The sequence below is a fragment of the Polyergus mexicanus genome, unplaced genomic scaffold (genome assembly GCF_030449975.1).
Source record: "Polyergus mexicanus isolate NDT 795.1 unplaced genomic scaffold, iyPolMexi1.0 SCAF_1, whole genome shotgun sequence".
Lineage (NCBI taxonomy): Eukaryota > Metazoa > Arthropoda > Insecta > Hymenoptera > Formicidae > Polyergus > Polyergus mexicanus.
This window is the reverse complement of record NW_027223321.1, coordinates 5,889,583-5,914,673: the sequence shown is the minus strand read 5'-3', so window position 1 is coordinate 5,914,673 and position 25,091 is coordinate 5,889,583. Positions and strand designations below refer to the sequence as shown.

General features: G+C 33.6%; 1 protein-coding gene across 2 annotated transcripts in view; it reads right to left on the bottom strand.

The window, feature by feature from the left end:
* Positions 1-1,709: 1,709 nt before the first annotated feature.
* LOC138933430 (uncharacterized) overlaps positions 1,710-25,091 on the bottom strand; it is a 217,818-nt gene continuing 194,436 nt past the window's right edge. The window contains exons 4-6 of one of the 2 annotated variants that reach the window (XM_070296135.1): positions 20,248-20,370; positions 18,258-18,446; positions 1,710-4,629 (exon numbers count right to left, since the gene is read on the bottom strand). In XM_070296135.1, coding sequence (XP_070152236.1) covers positions 3,383-4,629; positions 18,258-18,446; positions 20,248-20,370 — 1,559 coding nt within the window. In that variant the 3' untranslated portion in view covers positions 1,710-3,382. The remainder of the gene's footprint in view (positions 4,630-18,257; positions 18,447-20,247; positions 20,371-25,091) is intronic. The other variant, XM_070296144.1, reaches the window with a different exon arrangement.

Sequence of the window (25,091 nt, the reverse complement as noted above, 5' to 3'; positions counted from 1 at the left end):
TGATTCAGCCTCTGCAAGTATTGCACGTACATTCGGCGCATTTTCGAGCAAGTTTTCTCTCCTTTTCCTCTCCCACCTACATTTCTTCCCGTTTCTTCCCTACATTTTTCCCCGAAGATTTCTCGCGTTTTATCGCCGAGATTGGCATTCTTGCGCATCTCAAGGAGACCAGCGTGAACCAGCAGCATCCTCCTTTCCATCAACCCTTTCTTCGACGATCCGATGCGATGGCGAGAATGCGGGATTGCAACCGGTAAGGATACGCATTTCTCCGCCTAAGTTTAAATTGTGTACTCGAGGAAACGGTTTGCTCAACTATTCAAGCAACTTTTAATACAACCGTCGTTGCCTGCTCGCAAAATATGATAATCAGCTGTATCCTCCGTTCGTGAATGGAAAAGGAGACAGACAATTTCGTTCAATCTCAATTTTTTAGGACGCACGCCTTATGCGTTCGATGAGGATAAAATTTGATGGAAACGCTGCCCTAATATTTCAGAAAAGGCATTTAAATGCGTAGTTCTTGTGTATGTGCCACAAAAAAAAACTTTTTCGTGTGTAAAAATATTCTACTAATTGTTTTGGGAAAAACATAAGATTGTACAATTTCGTATTCTGAAAATTGCGTGCCGATTTGTCACCTGGTCATGCCATGTATTCGGAAGAAACTCGTCCAAAGTTAATTTAAGAGCCTTAATTGGGGCGACGATCTCGCGGCTTAATCGCAAATTAGTGCAACCTGTTGCTGGGGATGTGGGATTTGTCGTTCAGTTTTAAGCTACGACGATTGAGCTCTCTCGAAAGAGAGAGAAAGAGAGAAATTACTCGCCGTCTCGTGCTTTTTGCTTCAATCATTCTTGCCGTCACGTAGTTTGTAACGAGGGTCTCGTTAGTTGCTAACGAATTGTTTGGATACAATCGCGAGAATTTTCCTTTCCCTCCCTCTGGAACATTCATTAACATTCGAATCAGACCGGCTTGGATTTCGAATGCTTTGATACTGCGGATTAAGTTGATTGGATCACATTATACGAGGGATTTCTCCGGAAACGAGGTTAATCAACGGCCGCATGGATACATAGACAGAAAAAGAGAAAGAGAGAGAGAGAGGAGAAGATCACAGTGATATCGTTTCGTAATTTATATCGAGCAGTTTCCCCGGAAAATTAAAAGCACTCCAGGATCGTCCAAACTGTTATGATTAAAGCTATAGAAATGCGGCGAATTAGATTCGCCGAGAATTTAAAAATACAATTCACTTGCAAAAGAATAAATATATACGCGATAAAGTTATAATGGTATTTAATCCTGTTTAAAATTATAATCATAAAATATACAATTTGAATAATAATTATATCGTGAACAAAAGTATTTACGAATGCATACACAAAAATTTAATTAGATTTTTTAAAAATGAGATTCAAAATTAAATAGGCAATGATCAAAGCAAATAACAAGCGTCGATTGAGAAAGCACGCTAATTTAAATTTGATGAGATTTTATTTATTTTTTATTGGATATATATGTATATAATTGGATGTGTATATACATTTATGTATAATGCTTAGATTTATATGCTTGCTATTAAAAGCATACATTCTTATAACGGACATACATTGAGATTCGTTAACTTGAAGATTTTTGTACTGACAAGGGATATTTGTTTATAGAATTTTAGCAAAATATAAAACGCCAAAATAAGAGATTGTTTAATCAAAATTTCACTCATTTAATATCTCGTGTCAATTTTGATATTCACAAAATGTATATAAAATATAATAAAATATTTAAAGGTAAAGTTACTCGAATAACAACTACAAATAATTCAATAGTTTAAACTAATGTGATTATAATTAATAAAATTTTCTTTATTTTCTAAGCTATTTTCGCCAAAATAATAATAATATCAAATATTAATTATGGCCTCATCATGTGATTATAAATATCAATTAAATATCTTATAAATAATGCATTAACTGACCAAAAATAATTAAATATTGACTTGTATATTTATATCGAAAAATTTAACAAAAATATAACAAATTAACCTCTGTAAAAATGAAACTAAGGTAAAAGTAATCGAGAAACTATTTGTGTCATATATTGTATTTAACTCTCTCAGAAATTCTCTCTTTCATAGTATACACAGATAATAAGTCTCATCCTCCTGAGATCGAGAAACTAACTAACAGAATCAGTCCATAAGGCTTCCGGTCTTCCCGTATAGCACTATATCCTCCATATCGGATACTTTGATACATTCTCGAAGAGGAAGATACAAGTAAAAAGATAAAATCAAGAAGGGTTCGCACAAAAAATCCTGCGCAATATATCGCGTTACTATCCGTATATCCACATTTAATTTCAAGATCCATGTATTACGTAATGTGGTAATAATATCAGATATATGTATTTCCTGATACAAAAGGCATGGATCTACCAATTATAGAGAAATAATTAATATAAGAAGGGGCAAGATTTTATTAAGAAAGCCTGCAAATTTGGCAATATTGAAGCTCGATAATACCGTGAAAATATTATATGTCAAAAGAGAGAAACAGTTTATATAAAAGCGAATAAATGGATAGATAGATAGATTGACAGATAGACGGATAGATGCGGTTATAAGTACTTTTTATTTGAACATCGTAGGACGTGAGATCGACAAGAAATAACTTAGTTTGCTAATATATCGCAATCGTGTCCGCCCTATTTCTCCACTTTAGTGAGATATCGATTAGCAGGTCTCGGCAGAGTTGTCTGACCTTGACATACCAGACCTTCTCGCGCAGCATCAGATTCGCGAGACTGCGTTAAGGTGAGTATACATTTAGCGAACGGACAGCGAATGCGAACGTCTTGTGAAACGTTTTCAACGTTTTTCTCGCACGAATTGTCTTTGATGTACCGTCTCATGAGGTAATCGAGCCGGATTGCGAATCGAACGTTCTATTCGTATTCGTTTTGGCGTATATATCTGCTGAAGGATAACAACGAACGTTCGTTGTTCTTTCGCTAAATGTATATTCACCTTAACATATTCCTAAATCGACAAAGAAAGGTCTCGTGAGACTTTTTTGCTCGATACTCGTCGATTTCATTCATTTAATTTAGAGAAACCACAATAATAAAACTACACGTATTATATATATTCAGAGTCTATTTCAAAATTATGTTGGATCACTTACAATATTCTCTCGACAAAGTACCTGACATCACCGAGATATCTCAATCTTCTCGACACGCGACGTCGTATTAATACGAAGAGTCTTATATTTTCGCGTCCCTTTCCTCGCGTTTCATCAATTCGTACTCGGGATCTCTGGCGGTCTCGTCGTAACATTTTCCCCGAGGAAGAATCGTCGACATTGCTCGCGTGCGATCACTGATAAAGATCCCGCTGGTAAAGATCCTCTACCGTGAATACTCCCTCCGCGAACGGGCTCTGCGCCTTCGTCTTCACCAGATGAAAGCCCCGATATCTCTTGTTGACATCCTCGCCCATCAGCACTGCAGGATGTTTTGGCGGGCAGAGACCCAGCAGATAAGACACGAATCCGTAACAGGGCCAGCCCCAGAAACCGATCTTCGAGTTGATCGACTCGGCGAAATACTCGGCCGCTCTGTGATGGTTACATCCAAATGGATTTCCATGCTCCCAGCATCCAGGCTGGTTGACCCCACCGTTCATGTAAAAGTCGATGTGGCCGCTCGGCTCGATCTTGCCCTGAATAAAGGCGTTCGTGTGCAGCACGTCGACAAATTCGGCGTCGCTCGAATCGAGTTTCTCGTCCTTATTAACGGTGATGAAGAGCGGCATCGCCGGATCGAGACCGGTGATCCTCGGCAATCGATATGGACGCAGCACATTAGCCGCGAATGCTGGCACGTGTGCGCCAAGGCTGAAGCCGATTATATGGATATCCGCGGCACCGTAGTCCCTAAGACGATCGATCAGCTGCGCCAGACAATCGCCCACGTGAGGCACGTTGTGGACGGCCATAGGATAACACGGCGCCGTCGCCAAACGATGCCAGTCGATCGCTACGATATTATATTTGCCTCTCTTCAAGTATTCGTTTCTGATATCCACCAAATATCCCAGTTGCATGTCCGAATTGTAGCCGTGAACGATAATCTTCGTGGGCGCTGTCGCCACGAAATTGGTATCGGCAAGATTCGAACTCGTAGCGTTCACTATAAGTTGTTGTCCCTCTTCCGGATTGAATCTTGTGTAGAGGTAGAACGTCACTTCCTCGTCGGGACAGGTCTGATTGGTGTTTACCAGACACGGTCCCACAAAATAGTCTTTGCCGAGCTGATCGTCCAACGTGTTGCTCACGACAAAGATCTGCGTGCTCGCCGATATGGCAGACTCGCAAATCACGAGGAGAATTATAAGAATCGTCCAAATTGGCGAATAACCACTCCGGTCGACGATCGTCATCTCGTACCCGTCAGGAACTTCACCTTGATCACGGTAGCGCGCGAAGAAGCGTCTGTGAATGATTCCAGGCGACTGTCTGGTGGGAACTGGTCGCTGCAACGATCGGTTGATCGTTGTAAGCGAAACTCCGCAACGATTGAGCGACGTCACGTACTCGACGAACCTTGACGAGCTCGGAATCCCTAAAGAGCACCGACACACGCGGCGAGGTTTTTTTTTTTTTTTTAAATCAAGAATATTTGAGATGTGTTGCGATTGACGCGGAAGTGAGTCGTGGAAAGTGAACATCGGGCTTTTTAGCGACACGATTAAAAAATTGACGGTCCGCTGAAAGAATCAGCAAGTCGAGGAAAAGAGAGGGATTTTAACTTTATAAGAAAAGCATATTGCCGATTAAAGATCTTTCGAATTTTTATAATAAAATATGGCCATAAAAATATAGGCTTTATCGATCCGATAAGTATTGTTTGTTCACGCAAATTTCACGCACTTTTGTAATTTCTCATTTCGACTACGTAGATGACAATTCGATACGAAACAGTTTTTTTTTTAGGACATGTCAATTTTTTGAAATGATAGGAATAAAGATATCAAAGGATAATTGAGAAGAGAGAGAGAGAGAGAGAGAGAGAGAGAGAGAGAGAGAGAGAATTTATATATAAAACATGATATTTAATATAAAATAAGCACGCTTGTGTTATCAGTCCAGGAAATTGCGTTTCATTTTCTCGGACGATTACAACATTCTTTTCACCACTCACCACTGCGCAGAAAGCTACGCAATTCCATGTTAGGTCGAACCGATGACGAAGTAGAGCGCACTGCAAGAGTAGTGATTTTTCACGTGCACGTATCCGAGCGTCCAATAATCGTGGCATATTTCGCGGAATACATTTGATCCGTTGAAGGTATTGTTGATATCGTGCTCGGTATGAGAGATAGATAAAGCATTAGTAATCTAATCAATTGTTGCAATGTGCTCAGCGAAGCTAGGCAACGAGAGATCGACTCGAGGAATGATTACGACTATGGCGATAGCGATTGATAAAGGTTTGGATGCACGATTGACGTGTTAGGATTAATTTCGTGAACGAATATGGGAGACGATGCAATGGCACGTAAACTGTAATAGCACTCGTATTTTGTACGACAAATTGGACATTTCCGAGATACGAGTGTTTCCTTAACCATCGCTTCTCGAAATTTTTCGATATATTGACAAACAATCAAATTCGTGAGAAGATAGCTTTTTATTATAATATATAAGTGAATCTCTTTTCGAACTCTTACCTATTAATAAAATTGAAAATTGAAACGAGTGGCTAAAATTATACCTTTAATTTTTTATATCTAAACTTTATCGTTTTATTAAATTTTTAATAAAATAATTTCTAATTTATATAAATCGATATCTGTTTGAGATTTTTGGAAAAAAATGATTGGCTAAAATTATATCTTTAATTTTCTATATCTAAATTTTATCGTATTATTAAATTTTTATACTTTAATCTTCATTTATATAAATCGATATCTTTTTCTGAGATTTTTGGAAAAAGATGATTGGCTAAAATCATATCTTTAATTTTTTATATCTAAATTTTATCATTTTATTAAATTTTTATACTTTAATTTATATAAATCGATATCTCTTTGAGATTTTTGGAAAAAGAGGACTGGGGCTAAAATTATATTTTTAATTTTTTATATCTAAACCTTATCGTTTTTATTAAATTTTTATACTTTAATTTATATAAATCGATATCTCTTTGACATTTTTGGAAAAAGATGACTGGCTAAAATTATATCTTTAATTTTTTATATTTAAACTTCGTCGTTTTTATTAAAAGTTTTTATACTTTATATAAGTCGATATCTCTCTCTGAGATTTTTGAAAAAAGATGATTGGCTAAAATCATATCTTTAATTTTTTATATCTAAACCTTATCGTTTTTATTAAATTTTTATACTTTAATTTATATAAATCTCGATATCTCTGAGATTTCTGGAAAAAGATTACTGGAAGTAAAAAATATATCAGCACCTTTGTTCTTTTATTTTCAAGTATGAAAAATGAATCTAAAAGAAACACGTTCTATCGTCATGATAATATTTTAACAATGAAAAAGAGTTTGGGAGCTTTTATGGCGAGAATCTAGCAATTAGAAGTTGATATCGTTGATTTACGTTGCGGACGCGCTCCGATAACACGTGCTATGCATCGCGTGACTAACTTCAATGGCATCGAAGGCTGCTTTGAATAATGCGCTAACTTCCTGTTACAGCTCGGGACTCGTTCGCAATAATTGCCACGATTGTACTACCAAATATCGCAAAGCTCGAAATAAATGCCATTTATGCCTTACCTCGAATAAAGTTTGATATTATCGATTATTTTGGTAGACGAAACGTGTAGACGAATTCGCCCGCGTTTCAGAGAAGAGGTGCTCGTGAAAGTATTTGTTTGTCACTTCCGTTCCGACGATGCGTGCGAGAAGGTGAAATTTTGTTCGAGTTGGCATGCAGCCTATAAACATATCGAAATAAACTTTCGCGAGCGTCTCGTAAGTGAATACTAATCGTGGTCAAAAACATTTTTACATTCGTTTTCACGGTCGACCGCGAGCTGTCCCAATTATATGCGTAACCACGTAATTATCAGTATTATCTATCGTTAGCTAAGTAAACCGCTTTGAACGGTTGCTTCTGTTCCCAATCATAGCAAGCTAATATTTGTCGAGGTAGCAAATATTAAGCTGCACCAATTAAAGGATACATTGTTAAGTTTTAAACAATATAGAAATTAAGAGAAGAAAAGAGCAGATTAAAAGAAAAAAAAACAATCGTATCTGTAAACGATTTTATTTCTTTTATTTTTTTCATTTAAATTTATATTTAAAGATATAATTTAGATTAATATAAGAATATTATTTGGGTATGATTCATTTTATTAATATTTATTAATATTTTTATTAATATTATTAATAAATCTTCTAAACACGCATATGTATGTGTATAATTTTTTTTTAATTGAAACTGTAACGTCTAAATAATAAGAGCGACTAATCTTATTTTTCGTAAGATTATCATATATTATAATTTTCATGAATGATTTAGATATCCCCTTTAAACATAAAGTTCTACTTTTCGTCGACAGTTTCTTTCGAGCCAAGCCCCGAAACCAACTTATTTCCATAAGCTGTAAGAGACTAAGAGAGAAGGAAAAAAGAAGGAAGAAATGCTCTCTCATTCGTGTTCCTCCTACATAATCCGATCGCTCGTAAAAATTCTCCAAATGTAGATCGGCAATATTGTTTCCTACTGAAAAACATGCATCTGTATATGTCTCGAAAATACGAATTCATCGGATAGGAGGCGTCCTATACAGGTTGTCCCATTTTAAAGGACCCACTCAAATATCTCAGAAACACTGCGTTAAATCGAAAAATGTTTCAAACAAAAGTTGTGTGGCTTCAAGAGGGCCATAAGATGGTGACAATGATTTGACCTTGGAAAATCATTTGAAGGTCATGTGAAGGTCAACTTTAAAATCTTAAATGGAAATTCCTATTTTTTATTTAGTATTCTTGTAGCTGACATCGAGAGCTTTCCAAAACACTATAACAAAGTATTTTTTCATAAAGTACTTTTTGAGTTATTTTATATTTTAATCTGACATCTTTTGATATAAAAAATTAAATATCTCATAAAATAGTTCGTTTTTGATAATCTTACCGTAATACTTTTATGTACAGAATAATGAGACAAATCAATCATAGTGCAAAAAAAAAACAAATAATTGTTTAAAAAAATACATCGTAAATAATTTTTTTAAAAACTATTATTTTTTTATACTAATTGATTTGTCTCATTATTCTGTACATAAAAGTATTACGGTAAGATTATCGAAAACTGAATATTTTATGAGACATTTAATTTTTTGTATCAAAAGATGTCAGATTAAAATATAAAATAATTCAAAAAGTACTGAATAAAAAAATAGTTTATTATAGTGTTTTGGGAAGCTCTCGAGGCAAGCTACAAGAATACTAAATAAAAAATGGGGGTTTCCATTCAAGATTTTAAAGTTGACCTTCACATGATCTTCAAATGATTTTCCAAGGTCAAATAATTGTCACCATCTTATGGCCCCCTTGAAGCCACATAACTCTTGTTTGAAACATTTTTCGATTTAACGCAGTGTTTCTGAGATATTTGAGTGGGTCCTTTAAAATGGGACACCCTATATATTCAAACTTATAACACATAATTGGAAAATATTAATAATATAATTAATTTTGCAATAATTTACGCATGTATAGCAGAATTTTAATTATATTAGAATTTTAAATCTTATCATTTTTAATTATCTTTATTTTAATCATCTCTTCGTATCCAATATTATTATAAAAAATGAAACGCAATATAATAAATCTTATAATATTTGCATAAATAGTTTTATATTTAAATAATTCAGTATATTTCTTTTATATGGTATATATTATTATATGTTACATATGAAATAATTAATAATTCAGATTTATTTGCAAACAGATTGATTTTGTTCCTTTCTCTCTCTCTCTCTCTCTCTCTCTCTCTCTCTCTCTCTCTCTCTCTCTCTCCATGTATACACGTCAAAAGATATAAAAAAATATTTATAAAATACAGGATAACGATGAATAATTCAATAAATTCAATGCAATAGAAATTCAATAAAGCATATAGTCATAATAATAATTTCAATATTGCTAAAAATATTTATTTTTCCGTAGCAATCTAATTTTCACCATGCACGTGCTTTATTACGATAAAGCACGGTAATTACGATTACCGTATACATTTCCTGTTAATCACATTATTTAAAGAAAATCGATACCGAGCACAGGCTTCCTTCAATTTGGTGGTGCTTGCCTATCAATCATATCATATCATAAACCCCCATTTCAAAACTGTAATCCGTGTTACATGGACTAACGAATGAAATCGATGGCATAAACGAAAATACTTGAATTAATTTATATACAATATCAATGATCGAATTTGGCTCATCCTAAAATGCGCACGCCTCAAAATAAATATAATTATCGCATTAATTGCCGCGAGCACCGCGTTTCATTATACAGGGTGTCCTAGATCACCCGTACACCCCTTTTCTTTCAAAAACTAAGCATTTTAGAGAAAAACGTTTCCAACAAAAATTGTATGGCTTTGAGGGGAACATAAGATGGTGTCATTGGTTTGACCTTGGATGGCATCGTTAAGGTCAAGTCAAGGACACCTTTAATTTCTTAAATGGAACCCCCTATTTTTCATTACATATTCTTGTAGCTTATCTCAAGAGCTTTCCAAAACACTATAATAAAGTATTTTTTCATTAAGTACAATACTTTTTGAGTTATTTTATATTTTAATCTGACATATTTTGATATAAAAAATAAAATATTTTGTAAAATATTCAGTTTTCAATAATCTTACCGTAATACTTTTATGTACAGAATAATGAGACAAATTAATTAGTGTAAAAAAAAAAAAAAAAAAAATAATAATGATTTTAAAAAATACATTATAGATAAAATAACTCAAAAATTACTTAATGAAAAAATACTTTATTATAGTGTTTTGGAAAACTCTCGACATAAGCTATAAGAATATGTAATAAAAAATAGGGAGTTCCATTTAAAAAATTAAAGGTGTCCTTGACTTGACCTTAACGATGCCATCCAAGGTCAAACCAATGACACCATCTTATGTTTCCCTCAAAGCCATACAATTTTTGTTGGAAACGTTTTTCTCTAAAATGCTTAGTTTTTGAAGAAAAAGGGATGTACGGGTGGTCTAGGACACCCTGTGTATACTGAATGAATTAATTTCAACTCCAAGCGAATGCTAATGTCATCGTATTATTTCAGATCGCTCACGATCAATCTTCGATTAAAAATTGATAATTCTCAGTACGGTGCTTCGATTGTTTACCTTTCCCTTCGCGTATTCATTTTCGAATTTGAAATTCTATTTACAAATTGCAGCGGAATATCGCCTAGTTCCGTTCTCGTTTCACCGATTCTTGTTTCATGTGTATATTCAGTTGCGGGAACTCCGCCGAAACTATTTATTATTAAAACGTACACATAAGCGAAAACACGATGAGCGAGGAGAGCGCATTTTTCTATTTTCCCGACCGTTCGGATCGACCAAGTGATTCTTTTTTTGGGCCGAGGCCAAAGCATGATGTGCCTCCATTTATTCCAGCATTCTCCTCTATATTCACAGGATAGCAGGACATCGTAACAAGAGTGCATACGCAAAACTTTTAGTTAAAGTACGAACTATCGACATTAATTTTGTTTAAAAGCCACATAGTGTGTCAGTAAACTCTGCATAAACTTCTCTTTCGCTGTTACTTGGAGATTTTTTCCAATTTCCAAAATATGATTTCTCCTTCGAAATGCATTTTATCACTTTACCCTCTTGATATTCTCTGGCCCCAGTTTTCTTGGTACAAATATTTAAAGAAAAAAAGAAATGTTGTATAATTTTTTATTTGGTTTTGTCAAAATTATTCTGAATATATAACGAGTTTTATATTACGAGCGAGAAAAATTCTCAGCGTCGTGTTTTTCGCAGAAAATTTCTGCCACCGCAAATAGCCAAAAATAAATGATATTATTTAGATCTTTTAATATATCTCGCTTATATTCTTATTTCTTCCTTTTTTTTTTTTTTTTTTGAACGTACGCAATTTTCTGCACGCAGGGGAAACCCGTAAATACGTAAAAGTTTTACGATAAATATTTGACGAAACCCGGTCCGTTTTATTGCGGTGCGGTTTGACATTTGCCTCGACCCATGATACGAAGCTCGTTGCGTTGCTTCAATTTATTGTTATTCCACCAAAATCGGACTCGGATACATCTGCAATGCAGCGTCGCGTCTGGATTCCACTGTAGAATCGCGTTATACATTCTGAATATCTACGCTCTTGGATATATATGGGATGCGCGGAGTTTTAATCGGATCGCGTTACGCAAACTTGGATTTTTAATTGAATTTATATTTATATTTTTTTTTCCACTCCGTTGAAGCTTGTAGAATCGCTCGATTTTGATTTCCGAACACTTCTGGTACCGGCTCGAATGAACATCGCTCGGATGAAACTCGACAAAAGAGCGACAGGTGAGACTGCTCACCGCATTGACAACAAGTTTGATGGTGGCAAAACGCGTGCAAATCGTACAAACCGACCACGTAAACGCCTTTTCGAATAGAGGAACGAGAGCACGTTCGTCAAAAATGTCATTGTAGCGTTAAAAGAACATTTTTCATCGTGGATTTATTAGGTGTACAACTTTGCTTTCGCCGTTTTCCTATAGATGGCTTTAGCGGTAAGTAGTAGACGAAATAAATAGATCATAGACGTCATGTAATAAACTTGGGCATCTGTCAACATAACCCCATAGAAACATTAGTCGATTTGTGTCTGCATCATAAAGTTATTCTCGATTGAAAATGTCAGTTTACGAGCCAAATTCTCGTCATTTGCGGGAGGTTTTAATTTTCTGCTTCAATGTGAAGAAATCTGCGGCTGAGGCTCATCGAATGCTCTCAAATACTCATGGTGAAGCCGCTATTAGTGAAAGAACGTGTCATGAGTGGTTTCAACGCTTCAAGAACGGTGATTTTCACGTCGAAGACCGGCATAGCGGTGGAAGAGAGAAGGTTTTCGAAGATACAGAATTGGAGGCATTACTTAATGAAGACTCGAGTCAAAGTCAAAAAGAATTGGCACGATCATTGGGAGTGGACAATACTTTGAATCATAAATGTATAACCAGTTTTTTACAATAAAGCCTCGAATTTCGGAAAAAAAAACGGCGGAAGCAAAGTTGTACACCTAATAATATTCCATTATAATAATCCCACTATACTCGCTACAATATTATATCGAAGCGTAGAATAAAAATAAAACAAGAAGAGATAAATGAGATATATCTCACTTTTTCCAGTACAGTATACGATTAAAGCATCGTAAAAATTAAATAAGTAGATTTAAAAAAGCAATTAAACATCTCGCTATTTTACATATTTATAACTTTGATCTCAAATAAGAAACTTAATATATATATATATATATAAGCTGAGATATAAGAGAAAAGCCAGAGCGACTTTATATCTCAAAGAAATTGAAAAATGTAGCACAGAGAAAAAGAGCTTGGTGATAGATTAAAAGACCCAGCGTCTTAGTTTCTATCTCGCGAATAATTCAGACGTAGTTGAAAGAGAGAGATAGCGCATGAATTAGGAAATTCATATACACTAAACGTTGAGCTACAAATTTTTTTGCAATATTTATGTTACACTTATTGCGGTATTAGCGTTTGCCTTATTGGAAATACACTATTGCGAAAAGTCCCTCTTACTCGTGTCGTTAATAAATCTTGCAACGCCATGCGAGTAACGATGCCGTTATAAGATTCTGACTTTGATTACTTCAAAGATTTTCGAATTTCTGATATGATCAAAAAATTTTAATATATCTGATAAATGTAAAAAACCTGAAGATATGGAACGTCAACATCGTTTTCATTATACGAAAATTGATAATAATTTTCTCAGAATCGATTAAAATTATATATATATATATATATATATATATATACAGGGTGTCCTAAATATCCGTACAGCTTTCCAAAATACTGTAATAAAATATTTTTTCATTAAGTACTTTTTGAGTTATTTTATATTCTAATCTGACATATTTTGATATAAAAAATAAAATATTTCGTAAAATATTCAGTTTTCGATAATCTCACCGTAATACTTTTATGTACAGAATAACGAGACAAATCAATTAGTATAAAAAAATAATTGTTTTTAAGAAAATTATTTACAATGTATTTTTTTAAATAATTATTTGTTTTTTTTTTGGCACTAATTGATTTGTCTCATTATTCTGTACATAAAAGTATTACGGTAAGATTATTGAAAACTGAATATTTTACGAAATATTTTATTTTTTATATCAAAATATGTCAGATTAAAATATAAAATAACTCGAAAATTAATTAATGAAGAAATACTTTATTATAGTGTTTTGGAAAGCTCTCGAGATAAGCTGTAAGAATATGTAATGAAAAATGGGGGGTTCCTTTTAAGAAATTAAAGGTGTCCTTGACTTGACCTTAACGATGCCATCCAAGGTCAAACCAATGGCACCATCTTATGTTCCCCTCAAAATCATACAATTTTTGTTCAAAACGTTTTTCTCTAAAATGCTTAGTTTCTGGAAGATAAGGGGTGGTCTGAAGAATTCTGAAAGCTTCATTTTTTTTAAGTTTCCAAAAAAATATCCGAGTCTCGAGAAAAAAAATTATTAACTTATGGAAACTTGGAAGATATTCCGTGTGAAAATTGAAAAATTATTAAAAAAGTTCTTTAATTTTTATATTCGTCGACATTTTCTTGCTAGCCGGATCACGATGTTAAAGCGAAAGATAGTATTTATAAAAGAAACTAACGATTTAGACTCGTTCGACCCCTTTGGATATAAACTCGAGTAATTTGAGTCAATTGCTCCCAATCAGATCTTAAATAGTTTCCTTGACATATCGTATTTCAGGTTGACATTGATTTTATTGTATCAAGTAGATACAGTATTGATGTATACTCGTAATGTGTAGAACAATAATAAATTTTTATAAAAAAAAAAAAACCGTTCTTGTCTAATAAATAATAAATACAAATAAATTTTACGTTATAGTTAAAACCGTATTGATAGACGTTTTATTTATTATCTATCTAAAGAAAGCGAATATATATATTATTCTTAAAACTCAATTGACGTTAAATTATATTGTACTTTATGAAATATGATGGAAAGAATTTCGATTGAGATGATTCAATTAACAACGAAAAATTCTAAATTCATAGAATTCCAAAATATTTCTTTCATAAAGCATGCAATTCGTGAAGATTAAATTTGACAGGCAATAAAAAGCGTTCCGATAAATCGTTAGACTTATGGCATATTTCTTTTGGCGCTAGTCTTTATATTGTACAAGACTCATGTCATCTTTGCAAATTATCATTCGCATTAATACGGACCGTAGGGCGGTATAAATCGTGTCTCTCTCGACAATACACGAAAAACTTATCACTTAACACGTTTACGTGCGCGCAAAAATTGACTGCGTTCCATGCAGACGCTGATTCGATTGATCAGCCGAAAATAAAAACGCATTTTTTTCGCCATAATTAAGGATGTTAGTGTGACAAAAGTATGAAAATTTCGTAGAGCGTTCTACCATTTCTTCTGAATATCCGTGCAAAATCAATCTAAGCGTAATTCTCTTGACGGTTTGAAAATTATTTAAGTTTAAAGCTAATATTGATTTTTATGGAAAACCCCGTATTGACAAATCGCTTATTGACAAATTCGACAAGGATGAAAACATTGCCAACGAAATAAAAATTGTCACATATATTAAGAAAACTCTGATAAATATTTATACAAAACTTGATTTAGATCCATTTACTCGTTTAAAAATTATTTACTAAAAATTGTAGAAAAATATTATCTCTCTCTTTCTCTTTCTGCAAATTACTTTTTTTTTGTTTCTTGCATTTGATTTCAGGGGATATTCACGATCAAAAGTTTTTGTCATTAATTACAACTTTTTTTTTTTTTTACGAAGACATTCTCTAAAAACCACATTATTTTCCTGATTTATTTATTTGATTTTTCAAACAGTATAAACGTGAGAAATATGGTTTTTTTTTTAATTTTGACAGGTTTTTCCCCTACTATTGTCCATCGTTTGTTTCGGATAATTGAATTTTCAATGCGCAATGGTGTCGCGCGCAGGCAATCGCAGGGAGACAGAGAAAGTTTTGACTCTCGTATATTAAACTAATTTAAACTCTTTCTATCTCTTGTACCGCCTTTCATCCTCTTTCCCTGCAGAGTTAGCGATAGCAATAAACAAATTGAACGAGAAACAAGCCGCCAGGCACGCGCTATTTGTTATCGATTACCGCGGGGTTAAAAAACAAGGACGGAGAATTGTGGCAAACATCACGATACCGTTCGCCGATTGAAATCGTGAAAAGCCAAACGACGTTATAAAACGAGCACGAGCAGACCAAACGCGACGATCGATCGTTTGATGAAAACACCGGGCGCGCCTTTTGTGTTTGGGTTTTTCTCCTATCATATTTTTTCCATCCGACATACATATCTTCGCCCTCTAATTTCGCTGTGCGGCCCACAATCGTCCCACAAGCGGTAACAGTTAACGCGTAAATAAATAATAAATACCATTGTAAGAGAGCAACGCGCGGAATATCGACTTAATTATAGCGGCATTCAATTCAACCGATGGTCGCTGATTAATTCAGCACTAACCGCAGATATTTAGGTCGGCTTTATTGAAAGGTCGCGAGTTCGCCATAATGACCTCGCGAATTCGCGTCGCGAATTTGTCCTAGTTACCAAGTGTTACAGAGGTATTTTATTTATGCATTCGACAGCGAACGGGATTGAAGGATGGCACATCCCTAGGGCAAGAGATCATGATCTGTGCGAACAAGACCTTAGACGTTATCGAGGCGAAATGTCCATGAAATAACGATAAATAAAAGTTTGATGGAAAAATACATCGTATATAAATACGAATCACAAAAGAACGGAATAACAGATGTGATTCTATTTTATTTTATATAAAAAAAAAAAATATTCTTCTCTACACTTGTACGAGTTTCAACGATAATTCCCAGAAAGAAAGATTTAAACCCTTGTGGGATAGAAATAGAGGAAAACAAAAAAAAAATTTTTTTCAAGTAACTTCGAGTGTCCAACAATCGATCTTTTACATTTAGTTTGTTTATGATAATTTTATATGCAAGTATAATTGTACAGAGACCGAAGTAACTTTTAATCGGCTTGTGCATTATTAGAAAAGACATTTTATTCAAGGAGTTTACGATAGAAATAACATAAATGATAAAGTGGAAAAGTAATTGAAATGACCGCAAATGTTCTCGGATCCGACAAATAAATTATAATAGCTAACCACGTGGGATGATTGACGGATGTGAATCGCCAAATGCATCTGTCAAATCTGTCAGATTTAATTAATTAATTAATTAGAATCATGGTACGAAATGACGTGCACAAGTGCGAGGTAAACCGCTACGCAATCAAATGAAAAGCAAACATACGGTATATACGGGGTGTTCGAATGAGATCAGCATAATCGAGTAACAGCAAGCGACGCGAAATGGCAGCGCATATGGTAATGTAACCTTCTTGTAAATGTAATCCTGATGTAATAATTCTAAATCCGGAATAAATCCTTCATTACGTAACTTGGCATTGATCCATAACTCCTCCATATGCTGATAGGTAAACACGTATTAATTAAGCGTGCTCCTTATGAAGCCAATGTAAGATTGTATCTTTAAATCCGATATATGTATATATTTAAAAATCAAAAATATACAGATTTATATTGGAAAAGTATTGTACTCCGCGAAACGAAATATACAAAAATTTCAAGATAAATAATTTGTTGAAATGAGAAATTTTTATAGAAATATAAGCTCTAGAATTCTAGATTATACCACGTGCTAAATACAACAGTATTTATTTAGTATTAATTCGGTTATCGATGAACTTTCGCGATGATGACTTATTTCCTCGTGAAATACAATATCAATTTTCAACTTAGTACTCAAAGTAATTTTTGAAAATGTTTGTTTGTAAAAAGTGATACAAAAACAGAAATACGTGCTTCATATTGAAGCTGATCAGAGACAATTTCGCGACAATGTATACCGACGTCTGTGTGAGCTTTATTCTACAAAAAAGATGCATACATGAAACATAATAGTGTGCACGTACGATAAAAGCATAAATAAATGAATATTTTGATACCGTAATCGCGAGCTCGTGCGTCCTTTGATCATTGGCTCGACCCAAAACAGAACTCAAATCAACTAAATTACATTTATTACCATATTCTGGATAAAATTAATTAATTTTCATAACCATTAATACAGTCCGCTTTATGGAAGCAAATTATCTTTAAATATGTATCGGATATAAAAGAAAAATATATAATTGAAATTTAAAATAAATGAAATTTAAACTTATATGCAGGATGTTTTAACAAAATTAAATTCTGGAGCTCTCTTCTAACTTTTTTTATCAAAGTTTCTTTTTTTTTTTTTTTGCGATGAAAGAAGCAATATCAATTCTTTAAGTATATTATTGATAACATTAGTTTCCAAAATTTACGCGTTACAGCATTTTTAGAAAATCGTATTTCAATTAATTCAGCCATTTTCCTTATTCTTTCCTTACTTATTTTGGTTATTTTTATTTGTACAAATATTAAAATTATTATGTAATTTTTATGTAAAACTTGTATAACTTATAACTCTTTTTTTTTTCTTTTTTAACAATCTTTTAAAGTACTTCATCAAAGAGAAACAGAACTTGCTATCGTAGACCTTCGCTTTAACAAGTTTTACCAACATTGATAATTTGATTTAGGAAAATTATTTCTATTCTTTTTCGCGCGTATGCGTACCGTGGAAAATGCAATCGTTTAGAGTAACGGCGTTACGCGAACTCTCTCATTGTAAGAGCGAAAAAGTTTTCGCTCGATGTTTCGAGTTGACAGTACGCGAAGCAAAACCACAAAGAACGAACTGGCTGACGGCAGCCCAGAGGTTGCATCGCGACCACGAGTGGTTGCAACGACACCGACGCCAATCGATCGTGTACATGTAAGGGGGGTTTTTTGTGACTCACATGGGAAGCTGACCGGGGGATGAGACTGAGTGTTGTGCGCGTTATGGGGGTGCCTCGGGGTAGGAACACGCTGCTTGCAGAAGCAGAGAACCGCCGCCATTACCAGACCGCCCATGCTGAGTATCAGAAAAACAAGGGCGATGGCGAACCAAGTGGTCTGCATGCCTAGGATCGTCGATGCCTCGGAGTCTAAAATTATAGGAAAAAATCGTTAATCACTCCGGGAAGATGTAATTAAGACAACACATATATAAGGGAAAAAGAGATGCTAATAATTCCTTAAATCCATTTTACTCAATATAGTACAGTTATAAAAATATGCAAAATATTGTTTACAAGTATGATTATATTATCTGTAATTTCGATCTTTATTAAAATAAAATTCTTTATTAATATAAAATTCTTTCAAGAGGAATATTTCCATAAAGTACAATAAACAGTATGGCAAAAAAAAAAAAATGATAAAAAAATAATCTTTCCGCTGCAAAAAAAAAAGATATTAAGCATTACAAAGAATAATATTATTTACAACTCATTTTTCATAGAAAGACATATTACATTCATACAGAATACACGCTCGCAACACAACTGATGTGTACACTTTCGACGAATCGAGAAATCGATATTGCGACATATACCTCATGCTTTACAGGACACGATACTCGTAAGTAATGCGAGTAATAAAAAAAACTTTTATGAGGGACATTAAATTTTTAATAAATCGATCGTATCACTATAGTGCAATGTTTGCGACAAAACAATAAGCGAGAACTATGCATGTGAACTTATTGCCGTTCTTGAACAATAAATTCTGCTATCTGAATAAAGTTATTACGAGTCATTGTTGCGGAATTACAATGTAAAGTGAAATATGAGAAAGTAATATATAGGTAATATGAAATGTAATATGTAAACAAAATGTAACGCTAAAAATGATTTTAAATATCTGTCTATTGATTAAATATACATTGTTCGTTTTATTAACCGTCTGAAAAGCAAAATAAAAAATACGGCGAATTAATAAAATAAAATGTCAGTAAAATATGCTAAATTTCTGCGAGTATTATATGCGACGAGTTTGTAGCCCATGGATGTGTAACGAATACGAGGCGATTAACTTTTCTTCGGATACGTCGATGTGTGCGCAGTTTTGCGCCATTAACATAATTGTTATGTAAATTCGGTTCGCGTTTACAAGCATTTCTCTGCCGCGAAATGCCTGCTAAATAATTTCCAGTCAAGTACGAGAAAAATCGGGAAAACCATTACGCTTTGTAGACGAAAAGCAGACGATAAATCACCGCGATATGTAACTATGATTATCTATCGGATGGAAAATGAAAAAATCAGAGTCCATTTAATCCCTTAAAGAAATGAAATTTTCGATTTTCAATGAATTCCGTGAAAATTAATTTTTCTGTAAATATATGATTTATGGTTTGTCAAAATTGTGCCTCCCCTTAACCCTTTCGATTATTTCATTACGAATTAAAATTGTTCGCGCGATGGTGGAGAAAATTTTTTTCTTTTTTTCTTTTTTTTTTAAATTCCGCGCGTTCTCTGTGTTTATTATCTCATTGATACTTGAGGCTAACAGCATGTCTAACCGTACTAAATCATGCGAGATTATATCTCCGCGATCTAAATCGCTTTGCTCATTAAATATAGCGTGTCTCAAAAGATATGTGCACAAAGTTGCTTGGTATATGATACGACTTGATGGCGAACATATTGATTTCATATTAACTAGCACATTATTATCGTCTATATTGCTAATTACCAGCATTCGAAATAATAATGTACGATACAATACATTAACGATCAATCGTTCTAGCAAGGTATGAAGATTGTTAATTAATTTTGCGTAATTTTTCTTCCAACATCTAAAAAAAAAATTATATAACTTTCAATCGTTTCTCAAACACTTAAGATTTTTAATGAATAGAGAGTCAAATTTTTCAATATAGTCGGCAGTCAGTAATGAACTTACTGGCACAGAGGGTAGAGGTGGCCTCGTCAGATCCATCGCCACAGTGATTCACGCCGTCACAAAGGAGATCCGTCTCGATGCAGAATTCATTTTGAGTGCATCGGAAATCCTTGCAAGTATGCTCTGCAAAATGACAGAATTTTCATTAATGCATTAGCGAAGAAAGCATTCCTCCATGATTTATAACATTTCTGATATAAACATATTTCATTTTTATTTTATATTTCAAAAAAAAAAAAAATGCTGATTATACGTCATATTTCGTGTTTGTATCTTTTTTATCTGTTTTATTCGTTTAATAAATATATGTGCGGAGTTTAATTAATGCGAAACGCATTAAAGGCCATGGCGAGAAAATTATATACTTTCTTCACTCGCCCTCTCGCGCAAATGACCTCGTCGAAGGGTTGCACACCCCTCGTGCCGAGCAGACTTTCCGATAGGCAAAACTTCAATGACAGGCTATTTTAAGAACACCCGAGAAACTTTTCGCGTACGGTCTTTCACGTAATTCTTTACGAAGCAGAAATATTCATAGCGTTTTATGCATACAAGTATTTCTGAAAAATAACAAGGTTTCTTTATACAACGAAAAATTTCAAAGGAGGAAAATAATTAATTGAGAATGAAGTGAAAATATCCGCAGTGAAATAATGTAATTACTTTTGAAGGAAATAAATTTTTATAAACACGACATGACAACTAAAAAAAACTAATCGAGTTTAAGGAATATACAATGAAGCACATCGAAAGAATATTTTTGGAAACTAGAGGACAAGAGAATGGTAGGAGCAATATTTGATTCAATGTAAATTTAATTTTCTTTTATTGATATTTTTGATGTATAAAAATATTTTCAGAAATAAAGAAATCGATCACAACATTTATAGAGCTGAAATGAAATCTAAGCAAGAATATATGGTAAATACATATGCATAAAAAATTGTATCTCACTGATTTTATCGCTACTTAAATATATTGCAGGGGAGGTTCTTCTGAGTAATTGGAAAAAAAAGTGGGAGAAAGCATTCGTTCAGAAGATATAATAAATTGAAATTTTACATTTTTAATGCTTTCTTCGAAGTATTATAAAATAAAATTAAGAACAGTGATATTTGTATTTATTTTATTTCTTGCAGAGGACGTAGGAAATTTTTTTGTTTACATTTACGAGATAGGTACAGGGTCATAGATGAGTTATATATAACGTAATCGAAACTAAATTTTAGTTTTAAATTAGAAATAGGTTTGGGTTAATTATTTACTATAACGGAACCAGCTCCAATGACATTGACCTTGACATATGTTGTCAAGGACATAATCCTGAGTAACTTTTCTTTATAACTTAACCGGCGGTCATTGTTTATTAAAAAATTATTAACGAATAAAGTTTGAGAAATAAAACGTAATTTTTACATGAGTTTGTCATTTCCACGCAAGAAGATCCATCCGCATCAAGACGTTGTATAATTTAAACCAAATTTTCAGAAATAGGTTTGAGTTAGGTTATAATTTCCGAAAGTGGAACCCCCTCATGGGGGGGGGGGGGCGGCGGAACTCATTGCGTTCACGCATACACTTTCCCATTCACATAACAATCCTAAGGTAAATCTCGCTTCGCATTGTAAAGTATATGCGTGAACATAGTGGGTTCCACCCCACCCCCTCCCCCTCTTCTACGAGGGGGCGCTTCATTTTTGGAAGATATAACCTAATCCAAACCTATTTCTGATATAAAACTAAAATTTGATGTGAGTTACGTTGTATAACTTAAACTAAATTTTCAGAAATAGGTTTGGATTAGGTTATATCTTCCGGAAGTGGAGCCCCCTCGTAGAGGGGCGGAACTCATTGCGTTCACGCATAAACTTTCCCATTCACACAACAATCCTAAGGTAAATCTCGCTTCGCATGTAAAATATATGCATGGTCACAATGGGTTCCGCCCACCCTCCCCCTCCTACGGGGGGGCTTCATTTTTGGAAAATATAACCTAACCCAAACTTATTTCTGAAACTAAAATTTGATTCATGTTACGTTATATAACTCAAACCAAATTTTCCTTTCGAATCTAACTTCAACTTTAAATATCTCAAAAATTATAAATGATCGCCGATTAAGTTTTAAGAAAAAGTTACTCAGAATTATGTCCTTGACAACATATGTCAAGGTCAACATCATTGGGGCTGGATCCGTTATAGTAAACAACTACCGAAACCGATTATTGACAAAATATCTATGATCATGTATACCTATCCCATAAATGTAAACAAATACTTTTTCGATATCTACCCTACAACAAATACAACGTACACAAACTTTATTTTTCCTAATATTACTTTATAATACCCGAGAATGCTTTCCCCCACTTTTTTCTTGCGGCGAATTACTCAGAAGAACTTCTCCTACAACATAACTAAGTGGCGCTAAAATCGGTAAGGTGTAACCTTTTATGCATATTTACCGAATATATTTTCGATATCACTCGTAAAAAGATGCTCAAGTTCTATTTCCATTGAATTTTATTTGAAAGTCTTGAATAAAACGGGACGAATAGAATATAGATTACGCTCGATATACACACAATCAAATATAACGTAACAAATCTGTGCTTCGATTCTCTCGCTGGTACATTATTAATAGTTTAATGTCGGTGCGCTCTTATAAAGAACAAATTTAATGAGATGTCCGATGAGATTGCGGGATGATACGATTAATTATGGCTTGGTATGCAATTTGAATATCGGCCCATCTGCCGGGTTACAGTTCATCGCGCTATTTAATATGAAATTATTGGCGATCGAGACCAGTAGATAGATTCGTCCACCGTTTCGCGGGAAAATTAGTTACGACCAGGTGTAGGTATAAAAAGCAACTGTCTGATTTAATTACAACGATGAGCACAGGCAAACAGAGACGTACTTGATATAAAGGCATTCGCGCGCGTACGATTTAATTATAACGATCGTGCTTGAAACTCGAGTTTGGCATTAAGCTAATGGCTTCGATAAGTTTAGCCTTTTACTAATTGTAAGCTCAGGATACGTAGATAAATTTTCATTACTTATATATATATATATATATATATATAGGTGCAGTGATATACATATTTATTTAATAAAGATATACGGGGTGTCCCAGAATTAGACAAACTTTAGATGGTTATAAAAAACACCAAAGCAATTGAATTTTGCCAATAAACCTGCGTCCGCAAATGAGTCATTTTGACAGTAGAAAATCAAAGACTAACAAAGGAACCTCGCGAATCCGAGAATTCTGATTTTGATGAAACTTTACACGCATGTAGGTGGGATAAATAGATGAATTTAGAAATATCCAGTTGCGGCTCAAAAACGATTTCAAGGGATGAAATCACCCCTGATATGTAGAGCGACTTTTTGGCCTTTTTCGATATATCTCGAAAATTATTCGAGATATCAAAAAATGTTTTATATAAAAATTTCATGATAAAAACACCTCTATTTAAACACATTAATCAAATTTTTTGAAAAAATTTTTTTTTATTTTTTTAAATTCTTGTTAATCTTTGATCCTCTAATAACAATACTCAAATACTCAACTGCACCGAGAAAGAAATTTCCTGGAGTTCATCCCTCCCCGAGAACCTCAAGTCGCACTCTCAATCTCGTCCTGAGATCCTGTCTCTCGATCTTCTTGCAACCGTTCTCTCTCTTGGCTATACGAGTACTATACGACTCGCCGTCGTGTTTCTTCATGTATCCTCCCTCACAATTTTTCGCAAGTCATGCTTACAGCGCGCTCATCTAATCGCTCCTAAATCGCTTGATTACTTGGAGCTAACATCGGTTATTGATTGTCTACCTTATCGACGACTCAGGCAATATCTAACGCTTACGTAATGAAATCTTGAATTCCCGTAAATGCTTTGCATACTGCATATGATATATTAAACTGTTATCAAAATTTAATTTGCAGAAAAAAGAAAGAGAGATGGAGAGAGAGAGCAATGTTTAATATTTATTTTCTTAAGTGCTTGGGACAAAAATATTCAGAGTTGGGAACGTTACTCTATAAAAGTAACGCGTTACCGTTACCGTTACTTGGAAAGTAGCGATTCGTTACTTTTTCGTTATGTTTTTGTTTTTTGTAATGCTAAAACAAGCTATTAGATTATAAAATTATTTAATAATCAACATTAAATGTAATAATCTATGTCACAATTAAAAATTCTAAATTAGTCTCTATATAGCAAGCGTTTTTTATATTAAACTTATTTAATGGTTTTAATTTTTTTATGTTAATATCTTTACTTTTTAATACACTTATCTTTATAGGAATTTAAATTGTAATTTACAAATTTCAATTTTGTCGAAAATTTTTATCAAACATTGTTTTTAAACAAATTTTAAGAAATTAGGCTCTCATGCGACATTACAAATTTCAAATAATCGCGGGCTAATAAGAGCCAGAACGCGGATAGTAGTGCGTTAGTTTCATAGAAAAATAAGTTTTCTATGAAACTGAATATGGGCACGAAATTTACTTGGTGCTATATCAAGATTTTTAAAAATAATCTCAATTCGAGATATATAATAAACCCTCCTTTACCCCCCTGGATAAATAAAGGCGAGAAAAAATATCGTTTATGTATTGTTAATATTGTTTTTAAATATTGATTAGAGAAATATTGATATTATTAAAAGTGTATTCCAATATTCACTGCCAGTATTGTAAAATCTATAATTTACGTTACTATAGATTTTCAGTACTGGCAGTGATTATCAGAACGCAGCCTATGATAGAAGGCTACAAAATATTTTTCGAAAAATACATCTATCTATTGAATAGATATAAGATAATAA